The sequence below is a fragment of the Cornus florida genome, unplaced genomic scaffold (genome assembly GCF_030987335.1).
Source record: "Cornus florida cultivar Cherokee Brave unplaced genomic scaffold, ASM3098733v1 CherokeeBrave_3.0.0_Hap2_Chr11, whole genome shotgun sequence".
NCBI lineage: Eukaryota > Viridiplantae > Streptophyta > Magnoliopsida > Cornales > Cornaceae > Cornus > Cornus florida.
The window spans coordinates 119389233-119406238 of NW_026775581.1; the positions used below are offsets into that span (position 1 = coordinate 119389233).

At 38.9% G+C, this 17006-nt stretch overlaps 1 protein-coding gene across 8 annotated transcripts in view; it reads right to left on the reverse strand.

Annotated features, from left to right (window-relative positions):
• Nucleotides 1-17006, reverse strand: part of LOC132283782 (phospholipase SGR2) — an 89218-nt gene that overhangs the window by 70402 nt on the left and 1810 nt on the right. For 7 of the 8 annotated variants that reach the window (XM_059785799.1, XM_059785802.1, XM_059785800.1 and 4 more), the window contains 5 exons: nucleotides 11264-11364; nucleotides 4237-4431; nucleotides 745-900; nucleotides 376-447; nucleotides 135-287 (listed from right to left, as the gene is read on the reverse strand). In XM_059785799.1, the coding sequence (XP_059641782.1) occupies nucleotides 135-287; nucleotides 376-447; nucleotides 745-900; nucleotides 4237-4431; nucleotides 11264-11364 (677 nt within the window). Of the gene's footprint in view, nucleotides 1-134; nucleotides 288-375; nucleotides 448-744; nucleotides 901-4236; nucleotides 4432-11263; nucleotides 11365-13833; nucleotides 13917-17006 lie in introns of all 8 variants that reach the window. The other variant, XM_059785804.1, reaches the window with a different exon arrangement.

Genomic DNA, 17006 nt, shown 5'->3' on the forward strand with positions numbered 1-17006 from the left:
GTCTTATTAAGTAAATAACTTCCACTGTTGATCTCTCTAGCATAAATTTCTATTTCAAGGAGTGTAGGGTAGAGGTGGATCAACTACTACAAAATTTTGTTTTTAGGCAATAGAATTAAAAATAAAAATAAAACCTGTGTTGGTTTTGGTGACTCAGATGGGGCATATCCACGCCTTAACTTGATGCCATTCTTTCCCAAATTAATGATGCTAGAAAAACCAGAGGCATCAACATTCAGCCAAGCCTCCCATGTATCATCTTCTCCAGTAAAAAGTGCATGCAGTCCCTACAATCAGAAAGCAAAGATATATGCGTACAATAGAATTTCATATTCAAGAGAATGAAATTCGCCCTTATAGCAAAAAATGCCATACCAGGGTAGAGCCTTGCAGATCAACTCTAGCAGCAAAAAGTCCTGACGGTTGAAACGTTCTCCGATGCCAAACCTGCAGGCAATAAATCCAATTCATCCATTATTCTCTTTTTATTTATCAATCAAGGATGAAAATTCTCGGGTTTAACTTCCAAATATAAGAAAGCAAATCATTAGCCAAAAAATGATACGACAGTGAATTTTTAGAATCAGAAACACATCCAGTGGACCAAAAAAAAAACAGTAACAGGCTCCAGTATTTCTGTCAAACAGGTTTTTTGATGCTCATACATAAGGTCAAGAAACACTAACAAACTAAGGAAGCAATAGTCATCTACTTAATCAAAAAAATCTTTGTGATGTTACACACCTGAGTGCGATATGCATACTCCAATTGTTCAGCAACATCTTCACGGAGCGGAAGCCAATTGAGTCCTCCTTTACGAGCAAACCAGTGACCCCTCAAAACACGCCGATTTTCCCCGTCCCAGTAAACAGGAAAACAATGTCTCTTAACTAAATCTACCTGTGGAAATATGTCATTGTAACTTTCAGAAAATTGTAGAAAGTGAAAAAAGATAAAACTATTAAGAATACTAAATTTCCTACCAAATAATCATCTAGAAATGGGATTTTTGTGTGGAATGCATAATGACAAAATTGTCAATGAAGATATTTACAAAAGCCATGTTCCTTTCTGAATTATTTTTCACTTATGAAGATAAAGATTGCGGTACCAGTCAATGGAAAAATCTTGTACTAGTGCAACTTCAGGAACACCCTATTTCTTTAAGCCTTTCAAAAATGATTAATTTTTCAAAGATTCCAAATTCTGGAACACATTAAAAAAACAAAAAACAAAAACAAAATCAGAAACACCAAAACAAAAAAAATTTGGGATTTTTGAAGACTTCCGACCTTTTTTTTTTTTTACTTTTGACATCTCACATGAACAAATAAGAAAGAGTAGACTGAGGTGGTATGCGCATATTCAGCGCCGACATATAGATGCACCTGTGAGGAAAGGAAGATGGACTTGTAAAGATGGCAAGAGACAAAGAGGGCGACCAAAACTCCCAGGGAATGAAGTGATAAGAAATGATTTTAAGAAATTGAATCTAGTAGGAGATATGGCTCTCATAGAAAAGAATGGAGAAAGAGAATCCCTGTGGCCAACCCCGTTTGTACAGGATAAAGGCAAGGATGATGATGATGACGACACAAACAAATAAAGAAACAAATTTAGAATGTTTAACAACATTTAGCTAATTATCCAATAAAATCTAAGTGGGCGTGATCCAACTTTCAACTTCAATCAGCTTACTTCATCTATAATTAAAAAGAACAATGCATAAAGGCAAACCAAAGCAATTCGAAAGGAATTTAATCAAAATATTCAATACAATTATAGAAATTCCTCTCAAAGCCAATCATAATCATGATTAATCTTCCAAACATAGTGTCTCAACAATAAATAAATTTGAGCTTATAATTTAATTTTCACATAGAGCAATAAAACTCAAAATCATGTTTCAATTTGTGCAGGATTGACAACTTTCTGTTTGATTTTTGCTATGCACATTCTTCCTACAATCATTGACTTGACAATTTTTAAGATCTTATCAAAAAATCAAATTAATATCCATTGGTGTTGGTCTTTACTTAAATGTAGGTTTTTTTTTAATGATATTTTACTCAATAGAGGTAAATAAACCAAATTAACATCAAATTCTCAATTATGATTTTGAAAACACAAATACTAATCAGTTTTATGTCCAAATCAATCATACCTGTCCTATTGCCAACCCTAACTATAGGCCAGGTCCCTTCAGTCAGGCTCGTGTAAAGCCTTAGGCTCGCACCTCCTGTTTTTAATCATTAATTCATTTTGTTTTCTCTGTATTTCTAAATGAACAAGAATTTACTAACTCTACATCAAATCAAGGCCATAGTCAATGGATCACATTGCTTGTGGTGGGCCTTATCAAGAGAAAGAAATAGAAGACCATTCGAAGGATTTCAATTTGGGCCCTGAAATTCTCTATCATTAGTTCTTCGTTTTTTTGGATTCACGAATGGACTTGTAACGTTATAGATGATATGTGGATATTGTGGATAGGATGAGTGTATAACAGACCATTTCGATCTTTTGACTTCTTATATATGGAATACGCTCTCCTTTTGACCACGCTTCAATGAATTATACTTATCAAAAGAATTCTTATGTATGATTACGGAATTTATGAGCTTAAGGAACATGATTATTAATTTTTATTGTGGTATTTGATTTAGTTAATGCATATACATATAGAAAGGTAAATGCACATTTTTCTATACTTATATTTAATATTCATTTCTATTACACATGCGCCTACTTCAATCAGGCGTGCACTTTACTGCACCCTGAGTCTTTAATAACTATGGCTTCAATAAACTTAAATCACGATCAAGTTTCAACCTTTGAACTCAGCTTGGACATGACTTAGAAGTAAAAACTAAATTTCAACATGACGAGGTTTTGACCCACTTTTGAATTTGTCAACACTTGACACCAAGTCTTGACAACTTTTACGCTTGTTTTTGCGCATCACTGGTACATAGGCCAACGTTAGAAATATTAACTAATCTTTATGAGGACCTTCAAAATGATTCGGAAAAGGCCCACTTCTGAATTTTATTAGGTTTGAAATTTCCTTTGGTATCCTGAGATCTCTTTCAGCCTGTTAGTTTTAAGCTTTCATGAAAGTTAAATACGCCCAATTCTGTTAGAATTGTCTTTCTTTTTTTCCCCAAAATAAGTAGCCTTTTCATTGCGTGTTATCCTTTGAAGAACATAGAGCTTCTAACCTTAACATGCAAAACATTTTGCATTACCATTCGTTGTCCTTTCCAAGGGGGAAAAAAAAAAAAAACTAACGATCGGCGTAGTAATTGCCAAAAATAGTTCAGTATCTTTTAATTTAAATACAACATCCATCATGATGCATTTTATTGGTGAAATACAACACAGGAATATTTCAAAATTAGTGACATTTCTATAGGAGAAAAAATTGAAACCTCTCTCTTTCTTTCGTTCTTTTTTTTTTTTTTGTCCCCGTCAAGAGTTGATGCACTATATTTTAAAGGTGCATTTGGACTAAAGGGAAAAAATTCAATACTTTCTTTTGGTGCCTCTGGGCACTAATTATTAATGTCCTTTAAAGTATATGAAAATTATTTATTTTACCTCTCTGTTAATGCAAAATTTTTAAGGCGCATGAGGAGGATACCATCACCTTGAACTTGTTAAGATATAACGAATTTGTCATACAAAATCAGGTTTACAAGATCTTGTAACAAATGAGATGAGAGTGAACATCCACCATTATTGGTTAAATCTACATCATTGAATTGTTCTAACAGCATTTTTTAGCTCATTACTTTTTCAGAAAACGTGGTTAAACCTCATAAATTTTATCATATTATAGATTTATGGCATTTCATTAATTAGTTCAAGTAAGATGGAATGCATATTTCTGGTATATATATTGCATCCAAACCCCCATTCTTTTATGTTGACCAAAAGTAATGAATATTTGACACCAAAGTTTTCATGTCAATGAATTTTACTCCTTTGTAATTCATTTCTCATTTATTTATTCTCTTTTGCACATAGTTTAGTAATTCAAAATATTTCACACATTGAAGTGTATCTTTGGATCCTTGACAGACAGCATGACACAAAACATAATGCAAAAAATAAAAATCAATAAGAATAAACCACAATTTGGCAATTACAATTACATGTAATTAACGAAGTACTACCTCTGAAGAAAATTATTGGAAGTAGAACCTTAATAAAATATACGGAAAGAAGGGATACCTCATACAGCCCTCCCTTTACAGGGACACCAACTCTCTCTTCTTCAATTGCATTAAGTTCAGTTGTGCAAACTCTCTCTACAGAAGACGCCATTGGTTGTGGATCCAACTTAGTGCCTGATAAAGGATGCCCTTTTGGACCTTCACTGCATTCTGCATATTCTTTCCACCAACTTGAAAGCAACTCTTCTTCTCTCTGTAGATGCACATTAAGTAAAATAATCTCTCACATGCTGATAAATATATATTCATGACGGAACCTATTTGAACTAAAGCATTTTTTTTTTTTTTTGATAAGTAAGAAATGTATAAAAAGCGCTCAAAAGGAGAGCGCACCCCAAAAGAAAAACAAAAAGAGCCTCTAAGCCTTCAAAGAGGCCAAAAAATCGACGATATCCTCAACAGATCAATAATCTCTTCCTAAAACCCAACAAAAAAGAGTGGAAACAATAGAGAACTTGAGAAAAGAAATAGGCAACTCCTTTTCATCAAAATATATCCTATTCCTCTCAAGCCAAATGCACCACCACACACAAAGAGGCGTAGCCCTCCAAGCATCCTGAATATGAGCCCCCACAGGACAACCTCTCTAAGCCTCAATCAACCCTCTAGAAGATCCAGGTATGACCCAAAGAATCCCAAACAGACCAAGCATCAAATCCCAACAATCCTCGGCCATAAAACAATGTAAAAGAAGATGATCCACTGTCTCCTCATCCCGAAGACACATGTAACACCGATTGACCACCACCTGATTCCTCCTTCTCAAATTATCCTGAGTTAAAATCTTTCCCAAAATAGTGGTCCAAGAAAAAAAGGCCACCTTGAGGGGAGCCTTAAAACGCAAAACAGCCTTCCATAGGAAAGGACCTTCAGGCTCTTCTGTAAGACACCTGAAGAAGGACCGAACATCAAAATGACCATGAGCATTGGGAGCCCAGATCCAAAAGACGAATGGCATCCTCAACTTCCCAGTCCTGAAAAAGACTCCTAATCAAACATCCCAAACCAGTCTCCCACTATCAAGATGATAACAGTTGACCACCGTGGCCTGCCTATCCATAGCAACCTGAGCAACCGTGGGAAAGCGAGAGCAAGAGGAAGGTCCCCACACCAAACATCCTCCCAAAAACTAATCCTCCTGCCATCCCTGAGACTAAACCGAACATGATTGAAGAAATCAGCCCAACCCTTCCGAATAAACTTTCAAACCCCCACACCCCTAGGACCACACACCTTAAGAGAACCCCACCCTCCTCTACTCTCCCCATATCTGCTCACAACAACCCTCCTCCAAAGCCAATGCCTCTCCACCCCAAACCTCCACAGCCATTTCCCAAGCAGAGCTTTATTGAAAGGCACCAATCTTCTAAGCCCCAACCCTCCATTCCGAATCGACCTGCACACTTGCTCCCAACGAACCAGGTGAAACTTAAACTCCTCCCCTTTTCACACCCCCCCCCCCCCCCCAAAAACCCCCGGCCCCGCGGGGAAAGGTACTACTTCTTCCACCCCGCCAGCCTCTCTTAAACCAATTCACAAGTGGATCCCAAACCCCCACACACCTCAAGGGAGCTCCCATGGGCAACCCTAAATAAGAAATGGGAAAGGAACCAATATGGCAACCAAGAATGCTGGCAAACATTGCGATGTTAGGGACCTCCCCAACCGGAACCAAAACGCTCTTTCCAACATTCACCTTAAGGCTGGAAACAACTTAGAAACAGATCAAAACGCATCGCAGATCTCTGAGCTGGGACACATCCGCATCATAAAACACTAAAGTATCATCCGCAAACATCAAGTGGGAGATCTCCAAATGACTAGCGGCATCCCTGCCTACCCGAAAACCCCTTAAAAAAACCCAACTCCACAGCCCTCCTCATCAACCTACTGAGGGCCTCCATCACAAAGAGGAACAAAAAAGAGGAAAGCAGATCCCCCTGCCTCAAGCCTCTCGAGCTAGTGAAAAAACCCAACGGAGCTCCATTCGCTAGAACGGAGAAACGAGCACTAGAAATACAAAAATGAATCAATTTCCTCCATCACACTCCAAACCCCATCCTCTCCATCAGATAAAGAAGAAAGCTCCAACTCACATGGTCATACGTTTTCTCGATGTCCAACTTGCACAAAACGCCCGCAACCCCACTACACAATCTGGAGTCCACACACTCGCTAGCAATAAGAACTGAATCCAGAATTTGACGGCCTCCCACAGTGGCATTCTGAGAGTCAGAAATAACTTCATCCAACACTTTCCTCAACCTATAAGCAAGGACTTTGGCAATCAACTTATAAATGCACCCCACCAAGCTAATAAGGCGAATGAGAGCAATGAAAGTGGCATTCAAGCTCTTCACAAAAGAGCCCTGAGCGTAGAAAGCATGAAAAGTGCCCATCACTTCCCCTTTAACCACCTCCCAACACTCCAAAAGGAATCTCATAGTAAACCCATTAGGACCTAGGGCTTTATCCCCATTACAACTCTTCAAAGCTACCAACACTTCCTCTTCAGAAAAAGGCTCCTCCAAACCAAAGCACTCCTCACTAGAGATAGAATCAAACTGAAGCCCCTTAAGCAATGGTCTCCACCCAACAAACTCTGTGAACAGCTTCGCATAAAACTCAACAATACCATTGCAAACCTCATCCTCCTTGCACAATAACTCCCCTTCCACCCGGATCCTCCCAATATGATTGCCCCTTCTATGGGCGTTGGCCAATCTATGGAAAAACTTCGTGTTCTTGTCACCCTCCTTAAGCCACAAAGCTCGAGACTTTTGTCTCCACGAGATCTCCTCAATGATAGCAAACTCCGCCTGAAACTCCACCTCCTAACCTTCAAAGAGTCCGTCAGGAGCCCCTAACCCTCCATCCGGTCAATATCAGCAATCTCAGAAGAAAAAAAACCCCATTCTTTCTCCAAACAAGATTCCCGAAGACCTCTGTGTTCCAACTCTTGATATTCTCCTTAAGAAGACGCAAGTTACCTGCGAGCATACGACTTAGGGCACTAACCACCCCAAACCCTTCCCACCATAATCAGACCCTGTCCAGAAAGCCCTCAACACAAAGCCACATATTCTCAAATCTAAAGGGAGATCGCCTTCTATGCAACCCACCACAATCCAACATCAACGGAACTTGGTCTGAGATAGGGCGAGCCAAAGTAGCCTGAACAACATCAAAGAACTTCTCCTCCCAATCTCCCGACACAAGGAATCTATCAAGCCAAGAGAGGGTAGGAGGAGAACGACCACTAGACCAAGTAAAAGGCCTCCCTCCAAAGGCAAATCAACCAGCCTAGAGTCATCAATAAACACTGAGAAGGACTCCATGTCAGACGTCCACCTACCCCCCGTCGATCTCTCAAATAGAGAGCGAACAACATTTAAATCCCTTCCAATACACCACGGCAGCAACTATCGCCTTCCACTATCCCCCAGCTCCTCCCATAGCAATTGTCTCGACAAATCCTCCGTAGGCCCATAAACTCCAGAAAAGACCCAATGAAAACCATCCTCCACCAAAGAGAGCACACATAAAACAAAGAATCTCCCAATCCGAGAGTTCACCAAAGACACCCATCTGCTGTCCCGCATAACAAGAATACCACCCGAAGAGCCAGTAGCATCCAAAGCACACCACTCCACAAATCTCCCACCCCAAAGGCTTCGCACAATCAAATCCGTCATCGAAGCGATATTGGTTTCTTGCAAACACACCACATGACCTCCCCCTTTATGAATAATCGACTTCACCACTTTTCTCCTCACCGGGTCATTTAGACCCCGGACATTCCATGACATAATTTGTAGCTTCATAGGGAAACAGTAGCAATATCAGCCCTTCTCCTCCTCCCACTGTCCCTCTCCCTGGACCCCCTATTCCGTCTTTCATATGTAACAAAATCCGCAGATCTCCGCACCTCCCTCTCACCCGCCCCCATCCTGAAACCCACCCTTACATCCCATCCTTTCCAAAAACTGTGAATTGAGGACATCATGGAACATACTCAACGCCTCCTCCATTCTCCCCTCAAAAGACACTCCCAAAAGAGAGCCCACCTCCCCACCTTTCTCTCTAAACCACTCCTCCTCCAAACCTTCCCTTCCTTCAACAGCAGCAGCACCTCCCGAACACTCCTCTTCCGATCGAACAACAGCCAAAGGAACACATATCTCCACAACCTGCTCAACTCCTTCCCACTGAATCAACCCCAACTCCCCATCAAGAGAAGAACACAAAACTCCCTCCCAATCCTCAAGGACACAAGTGCAGGATGAGCTACCAGCCATCGCAGTCCCAAACTCCTCATCAGATAAAAAGCCCCTTGGCTCAGTCTAAAAACCTTTCAACGCCAAGTGAACCCGCAGTTCCTTAATCAAAACAGCAGCAAAAACGTCATCCAAATTAATCTGCACATCACGCCCCACACATACAGTAACACCCTCCCGCATCTTGTCTGGAAACCGCAAGGAACCCAACTTGTTGCCTTACCTTTCCGATCATCCAAATCCTTCTCCAAAACTACCTCAAACACCAGAGACAACCTTTTGGAGAAAGAGGACAACACTCCCTTCTCCAATCCCGAACACCACTTCGACACCCCACAAGAAAGGGTAGAAGAAGAAGGATGAAGAAGAGATCATCTCAGCAGAGAGGTGGACTTACCCAGAATGGAAACGGAATGATTACTCAACACCCATTTCTGTTTCTCTTTACGTGACCATTTCCTTCGGATTGCAGGAAGAAGAACCTTCTTCTTAGTCCTCAGCCAGCGACCTTGCAAAGGGGGCACAACCCGCCGTCCATCCCTGTTCATACCAGAAGTCTGAGGTACAGGTCCATCCACTGAAGAAGAAAGAGGCCCAAACCTATTAACCACATCCAACCCAAAGCCAATAGAATCAAAACACAGCCCACCCTTCATACCGCAGCCCAGACCTGAAAGAACATCCAAAGAGCAACCATCCTTGACAACCTGGGCTGCCTCATCACTAACCGGTCCACTATGACATGGGTCAGGGCTTCTAACAACCTAAGGCCCATCACATGGCCCACGAGGAGATGGATCAGCAATACAAGGGACAATGGCCCCAATCACCAGCCCAACTATGGGCCCATCAGAACATGAGGACTGCATTGTCTTTCGAGTCCTATTATTTGAAACATTTGAAACATATGTGGATACAACTGTATCCCATTGCAAACGGCCAAGTCCTAAGCGCCATCACTAACCGGTCCATTATGACATGGGTAAGGGCTTCTAACAACCGAAGGCCCATCACATGGCCCACGAGGAGACGGATCAACAATACAAGGGACAATGGCCCCAATCACTGGCCCAACTATGGGCCCATCAGAACAATAGGACTGCATTGTCTTGCAAGTCCTATTATTTGAAACATTTGAAACAAATGTGAATACAGCTGTATCCCATTGCGAATGGCCAAGTCCTGAGCGCCAACCACATGGCTGGTCCCCAACTCTTCCCCACCCACGCGCTGGAGGCACGTGGAGGCAACCTCGGTTTCTTCTCCGATCCCCAATATGCAAATCCGGCAGACAGTCGTGACCGCTAAAGCCTCCACCTCTTTGAAAGTCCCGTCGAGCTACATGCCTACTACAATTAGACGAGGAAGAAGTACCATCTCTCTTTTTCTGAGTGAAGAGCCTTCTGAAACATTCCGTGTTACGAACCCAAAGCTTATCCCACCACGCCTTCCATTTCTGGAATTCAACCTTCCCATTCTGTCCCATGGACTCCCATCTCAGCCAATCAACCTCCTTCAGCAGATGCAAGCCATCTCCTCCTTCCAAACTGTCCGTCGTCGGAACAAGCTCAGGGTGCTTCTCCTCCCAAACAGCCACTTTATAGCAGAAGCGATCATCATGAACGAAGACAAACGGAGGGCAAACACAACCATCAAAGACTGTGATACGAACTCTTTCTGCATCCACGGATTCATCAGCATTAACCCAAATAAAGCCACCGCAAAGATCGCCGACCGTCACAAACAAAACATGGCTCCGAGGTGAAGAGGCAAACCATAGAGCGTAACTTTCTTCAGCCCCTTCTCTTTTAAAACCTTGGAGCAACCCACTCTGAAACTCCAAGAATCCACTCGGAGAGTGGCCCTGCCCAGTCCCGACGACCCTCCTTGAGCACACGAGTTGTCTCCGTCGAAGAGGGAAGACGAAATAGGATCAAAGAATCCGGCAAAGGCGAAACAACCACTTCAGCTGAGACCTTCCAAGGACGCGATGCCCAAGCAGCGATCTGAGCCCTATCACCCACTTCCTTGTCAAACTTATCCACCAAACACGATCGCAGGTCCTCTTTCCTCCTTCCAACCGAATCATTATCCAAAAAGATCGAAGGACCTCTGTACGTATTTAAAGATCTGGCACCCTGAAAATTGGATTCCCCAAACACCCCAAGAATTTGGAGCAGAGGGAGTATAACACCCCAAGAATTTGGAGCAGAAGGAGTATATAATTTTATATATATATATATATGTATGTATGTATGTATGTATGTATGTAGATACATATCCATTGCTGGGAATTATTCCCTTCACAGCATATCTAAATTCTTTTCACTGTTGAACAGCATAAGTTTAGGTTTACTTTCACCTATAATTCTTTTTGCTTGCAATAATAAATTATCTTAATATGTTCTCTCAGCTTCTGCTATTAGTGCTCTGTGCTCTCAATACCTTACATTTATATATACACTAAGTAACACAACTCAACTAAAGAAAGCCTTTTCTGCTCTACCTGGGGTCAGCTACATGAATCCTCTTTTTCCATTCCTATCTATCTAATGTCTTAGTCTCCGTCAAACACATGTTGTCAATATACATACACTAGGTAGATAAATCTAATTAAGATTCTGCAGATGTTTTATCAGTAAAATAATAATAATATCTATGCTGGGACCCTATCTAATATTCTAAGATGAGTGAGGAAAAACACAATACAAAAATTTAACCAACATTTGTCAAGTCAGATGAGAGGACCTGCAAGAATGATGCCTCTATCGCAAGCGAATCCCTCATACCAAATCGAAAATAATCACTCTTTCCTACTACTTCCATGCGAGGAACTGAGGCAGCTAGCTCTGTAGAAACACAAAGGCAATAATATGTCATCAAGGGGTAACACAGGCATATAATATCCAATGCCCATGAATTAAAAAACTTCCAGAAAACTAGAAGCATTAGGCCTGTAGCAATCCAGTAATAAGATTATTTATCAACAAATTAGCACAAATGATCTGAAGGAATGCAATACTAAATTTGAGAATTTTTGCATTGTGCTCCTCTCGTAAAATTTTCAACTATTAAGACTATCAAATTCTTAATGTAACTTCTACTTGGTTTGAATAATTATTTTTCTCTTTATGCCTCTACTATACCTTGGACATCATTTTTACCGGCCAATGTAGCTGAGCAACCGTACATTGGATATTGAAAAATTTAGCCTCTAAAAGCATTAAGCGTTTAAAATAAGAAAGGATAATTTGATTTGATATCACATCACAAAATGCATTTGCTTAAATTATATAGCTGAATTACATATCTCCAACACACAAAACCTCTTCGCTTAAGTTGCATCTCCTGTAAACCCAGACAGGGAGCTGCCAAGTCCTGATCGGAAATCCTGATTGGAACACGAGTGTGCATTTGTATTATTTACGAATACATACATATACGGATGAAGAAGCTGCAGGGTTCAAGTACTGATTGGAAATCCTGATTGGAACGAGTGTGCATTTGTATTACTTATCAATACATACATAAACTCACTCAAAATTTATAAATGATACTGCAACATGCCAACACACAGGCCACACATATTGCCACTTGAGACGCAGTTAGTACCCTGGTTTCTGATTTAAATTTTTCATAGATTTCGCTTGATTCTAACCGAGAATAACTACTATCAAAAGGAGACAATATTAATAAAAAATTAGATCCTGCCCTCACTGATATAAATCCTCTCCTCACCAGCTTTGTGGTCAATGTCATGAAAAGTTACTCATGCATCTTTAATGATGGTTTAGTACTTGAGCCGGTTAGCTAGAGGTTCCTTTCTCTACCGTCCTAAGGTTCATCGTTGGTTTGATTTCAAGATTTCTCTTCTGTGAACCTGGAGCAAAGTCGGTGAAACCTGAGCATAGCATATACTACAGTAGCTAAGAGAGGTCAATCTCAGTGTATATCAATTGCTTCAGCATTTACAGTGGAAAATACAGGGAATCAAGGAATTGGATGCACCTTCTGTCTGAGTAAACAACCAGATATAATCAGCCAAGAAGTGCCCTTCTCCGTCAATTTATTATGAATAGAAATTGTATATTCCTGATTTTTACTAAAATTCCTACCCTTGTTTGTGAACCCTCTCATGGACCCCAGACTGGTAACTCCCTCAAATCCCTTTCACCTCTGTACATGACCAGTCTACTCCATCTGCAATACCTCCAAGCCAAACTTCTCTTCAGTTATGCCCTTAGACTCGGATATTCTATAACCACTCACGAACACCACCCAAAAAATGCCAGAGTCTAATTTAATGCTAGTCTTGCTAAAATCTAATTAATGGTTTTTTGTAACTCCACAAGTGTAACAAGCATAAATATATACATATATATGTGTGTGAGATAATTAAATATATATATATATATATATATATATATTATTTGAGATCTTTTAATCTAAACATTAAACTTAAATATGAAATAGGAGAATATGGCTTATCCTATACCAACTGTTACTCCCTATTAGTTCCACCTTCAGGCCACATTTCGGAAAATTATTCTCATGTTATATCCATTCGCATATGATTCGTTATTGACAATGAGAAGGAAACTTGGTGCAGAAAAAGATAGACAGAGAAGGGACACTTGGGAAGAGAGGGTCAAAGAAAGGAAGCAAGGAAATATACGATGTTCTTACTTCAATATAAGATTTTGTGTCTGAAAATTATAAAATCTATCGATTTCAGATTTTAGTTGAATTCATCATGAATATATGAACATGTTATATGTGTATGTGTATATAAAAATATATTATCTATTCAGGAAAATATATATATATATGTATTATCTAATACATATATATATGGTTGGGGGCGCGCAGGGGGCATGCTTTCCATCCACAACCAAGTGGGACTAAAAGACATAGGTAGGGGAAGTCAAGTCATTCACATTGAAGGATAAGCAACTCAGTCTGAGATTCGAACTTCCTTTTCTTACCACGACCTGGAGAACTGAACCCGCCCAAACCTCGTTCCCCACCCCTAGAGGCAATTGAAGTTGGTGAGCCATATGATTGGCAACTATCTCAAATAACATGTTGATAATGTTCTTGATTATTGCAACTAAAATCTTATAACACAATTTAAATCCATATATTTTATAATTTTCAAACATACAAATGTATATCGAAGAAGTAAGAATCCAGTCGTCTGGTTTATTTCTTAAATGTTCTTATGAGTATTACATATGGATTGTGGTTTAGTTTCAAGCCCATATTTGAGTATGGATAAGATATATTAAGTTCAAATTTAGGACACGACAACAAGCTACCTGAATATTGTACGGTTCTCAATTCCCTCCTAGACGCATGAGATTTTCCATGCTTACTTCATCACTTGATGTCTTTTATGCAACTGTAAACAATACCAATTAGGTCTGGATATGAATAGAGTTCAAATTGCCTCAAGTCCTAAGAATCAAATTTTGAAAAACATGAACATAATAACTACATCCCCATCAATATTCCAATTTATAAAAGATAACACAGTTATACTATTTTTGGCTCAAGCAAACTTTTATAACTAAATGTAAAAAATGAAAAACAAACAAACAAACAAACAAAAAAAAAAAACAACATAAACAACAACTAAATTGAATTCGAGTCAATCAATACGAAAGCCAAACCAATGTATGTATCCCATCAAGTTTGGAATTTAGTAACCAATTCAATGCCATTATAAACTGGGTGCTTATAAGGCTCTAGGTCTAAATTAGAACAGTATGTAATCTGACGTGTTAGAGCCTAGGGTACCAATCTACCTTCAATTAGTATCAAAGCCTGTTACTAAACATAGGGAGTATTGATCCCTAATAAATAGTACTTTATTCAAATTATGGAGTCATAAAATAAATCCAGTTGATTGATGATTACGCCTTCTTTGATAATTTGATGCATGTTAATTATAAAACTAGTAGTTCTGATAGTGATGTTAAGAAAAGCATTTTGAAAAATTATTTACTTACTTTTGATGCTTCTGGAGGTGAAATAATAAGTTCCACCTGACTTTAAATCTAAACAAATCAAAGACTTCAACTTTTATTGTGGAGATTGTAACTTAAAAGACTTTTTTTTCTCTAAACTTCACAATGACTTTATTGGACTACAAAAAGAAAAAAGTTGAACTGTTAAGAAAATTGAAACTCGACAACTTTTTTTTGATAGGGAAAGAGAGTCTTAATTAGTAAAATAAGAATTTTAGAAAAAGAAGTGGGAGACTGTTATCATCTTGATAATGGGAGACTGACTTGGGATGTTCAGTTTAGGAGGCACTTTCAGGATTGGGAGATTGAAGACGTTTCTCGTTTGTTGGAGGTTTTGTATAGCCAGGTGATCACAGATGGTGACTCGGATGGTTGGCTTTGGGTTCCTAACTCTCAGGGTCGGTTCGAGGTTAGGTCTTTTTTCAGGTGTCTTACGATTGATGCTGGGGGCCCTTTCCCTTGGAAGCCTATTTGGCGTTCTAAGGCCCCCCCTCAAAGTGGCCTTCTTTGCTTGGACTTCTGTTTTGGGAAGGATTTTAACTAAGGATAATTTGAGAAGGAGGAATCAAGTGGTAGTTAAACGTTGTTACATATGCTTGAGTGAGGAGGAGACAGTTGATCATCTTCTTTTGCATTGCAGTATGGCCAGAGACTGCTGGGTTTTGATGCTTGGTTTGTTTGGGGTTCCCTGGGTTATGCCTTGTTCCACTAGAGGGTTGATCGAGGCTTGGAGAGGCTTCTCAGTGGGGGCTCTCATTCGGGATTCTTGGAGGGCTACTCCTTTTTGTATTTGGTGGTGCATTTGGCTGGAGAGAAATCGGAGATATTTCGATAGAAAGGAGAAGTCTGTCTCTATGCTTAAGTTCTCCATTATTTCCACCCTTTTTTGTTGGGTTTCAGGGAGAGATTATAGATCTTTTGAGGAGATTGTTTCTTTTTTGGCCTCTTTGAAGACTTGAGGCGTTTTTTTGGCCTTTGTGTTTTCTTGGGATTCGCTCCCCTTTTGAGCGTTTTTTATAAAAATTTTACTTATTAGAAAAAAAAAAAAAAAAAAAGAATTTTAGAAAAATAAGTGACACATTTAAAGGAACTTAGTGATTTACTAAAGACAGACTGATAGGACAAAAATTGAAATAAAGATGACAAATAACATGATGGGAACAACTAAGATTGAAAATCAACTAGGTTTAAAGGAAAATTCTGAAAATTGTATAAAAGGAAAATTGGTTGGTGAAACACCTACTAATTTGGTGAAAGTGAAAAAAGATCCGCATCAGCATGCGTCACGTGTCCTAATTATTAAGAAAAAGACATATAAAATATAATTGCTCAAAAAGAAAGAAAACTAAGAAAAATAAAAACATCAAAATCTCTCTTAGAAATATTCAAAATATTGAAAATAAAAAAAAATTCAAAAAGTCTTTATAATAAAGCAAAAATTTACAAGAAAGAAAAAGAAAAACAAGTGAAAACAAAGCAAATAAAAGATCACGGAATAAAACCTGATTAGGAAAAAAGATGAAAATTGTTTAGTGATTACACAACACTAGGTATTGGTGTTTTGATAGTTGATGTACTGTGTATAAAACTTTATTTTAGTAATTTGACAGACTATAGTGGTGGTACAATCAAATTTGGCAATGATAAACAAGCACGCATTGTATGGAATCATGGAATTAAATGATGTTTATTTACATAAATGAATTAAAAGTTAATTTGTTAAGCATAAGTCAATCATGTGATAAACAACAAAAAGTCTATTTCACACAAGACGATGTCTAGTGACAGATAAGGGTATTGCAGTACAAAGAAAAGAAAACCATTGAAAATTGTTATGGAATACATTTGGAATCCCTATTAATATGTAATAATATACAAAGTGGTTCAAGTGTTGGCATCAAAGACTTTGTCATGTGAATTATATAGATTTTATAGAACTTTTTAAAAATGACATAGTTAAAGAGTACCAAACTTATCAATGGGCCAGTGGCCCAGCGGTACCAAGCCCCTGCTTCTCAAAGAAAGGTCAAGGATTCAAACCTCAGTGGAGGCATGGGTGTGTGAGTACCAACTAATAAAAAATAAAAATAAAAATAAAAAGAGTACCAAACTTTAATACAAATTTGGTCTCTTTACTTTAATTGCATTATGTGCTTGAGTGCATCTATATCTTTGATAGGATTGTCACTGAGACTCATAATTTAAATCAATATTGAGATTCAAAAATTAGAATTCGATACCCATAAGACCTATCCATCACCTTTTAGGTCTAAATTAGAACCATACATGCTTTGACATGTTAAGATATAGGTTATGGCTCCTCCCCCTCAAATGGAAGTAAAATATATTTTATATATTTGGTTTGTCAAAAGAAGTCCAATCGTGTCTTATAAAAGGTTATCATTAAGTGCCAGTTCCACCAATTGTGCGGTGTTAGGAGAGATAGTTACAAAACTGACCTC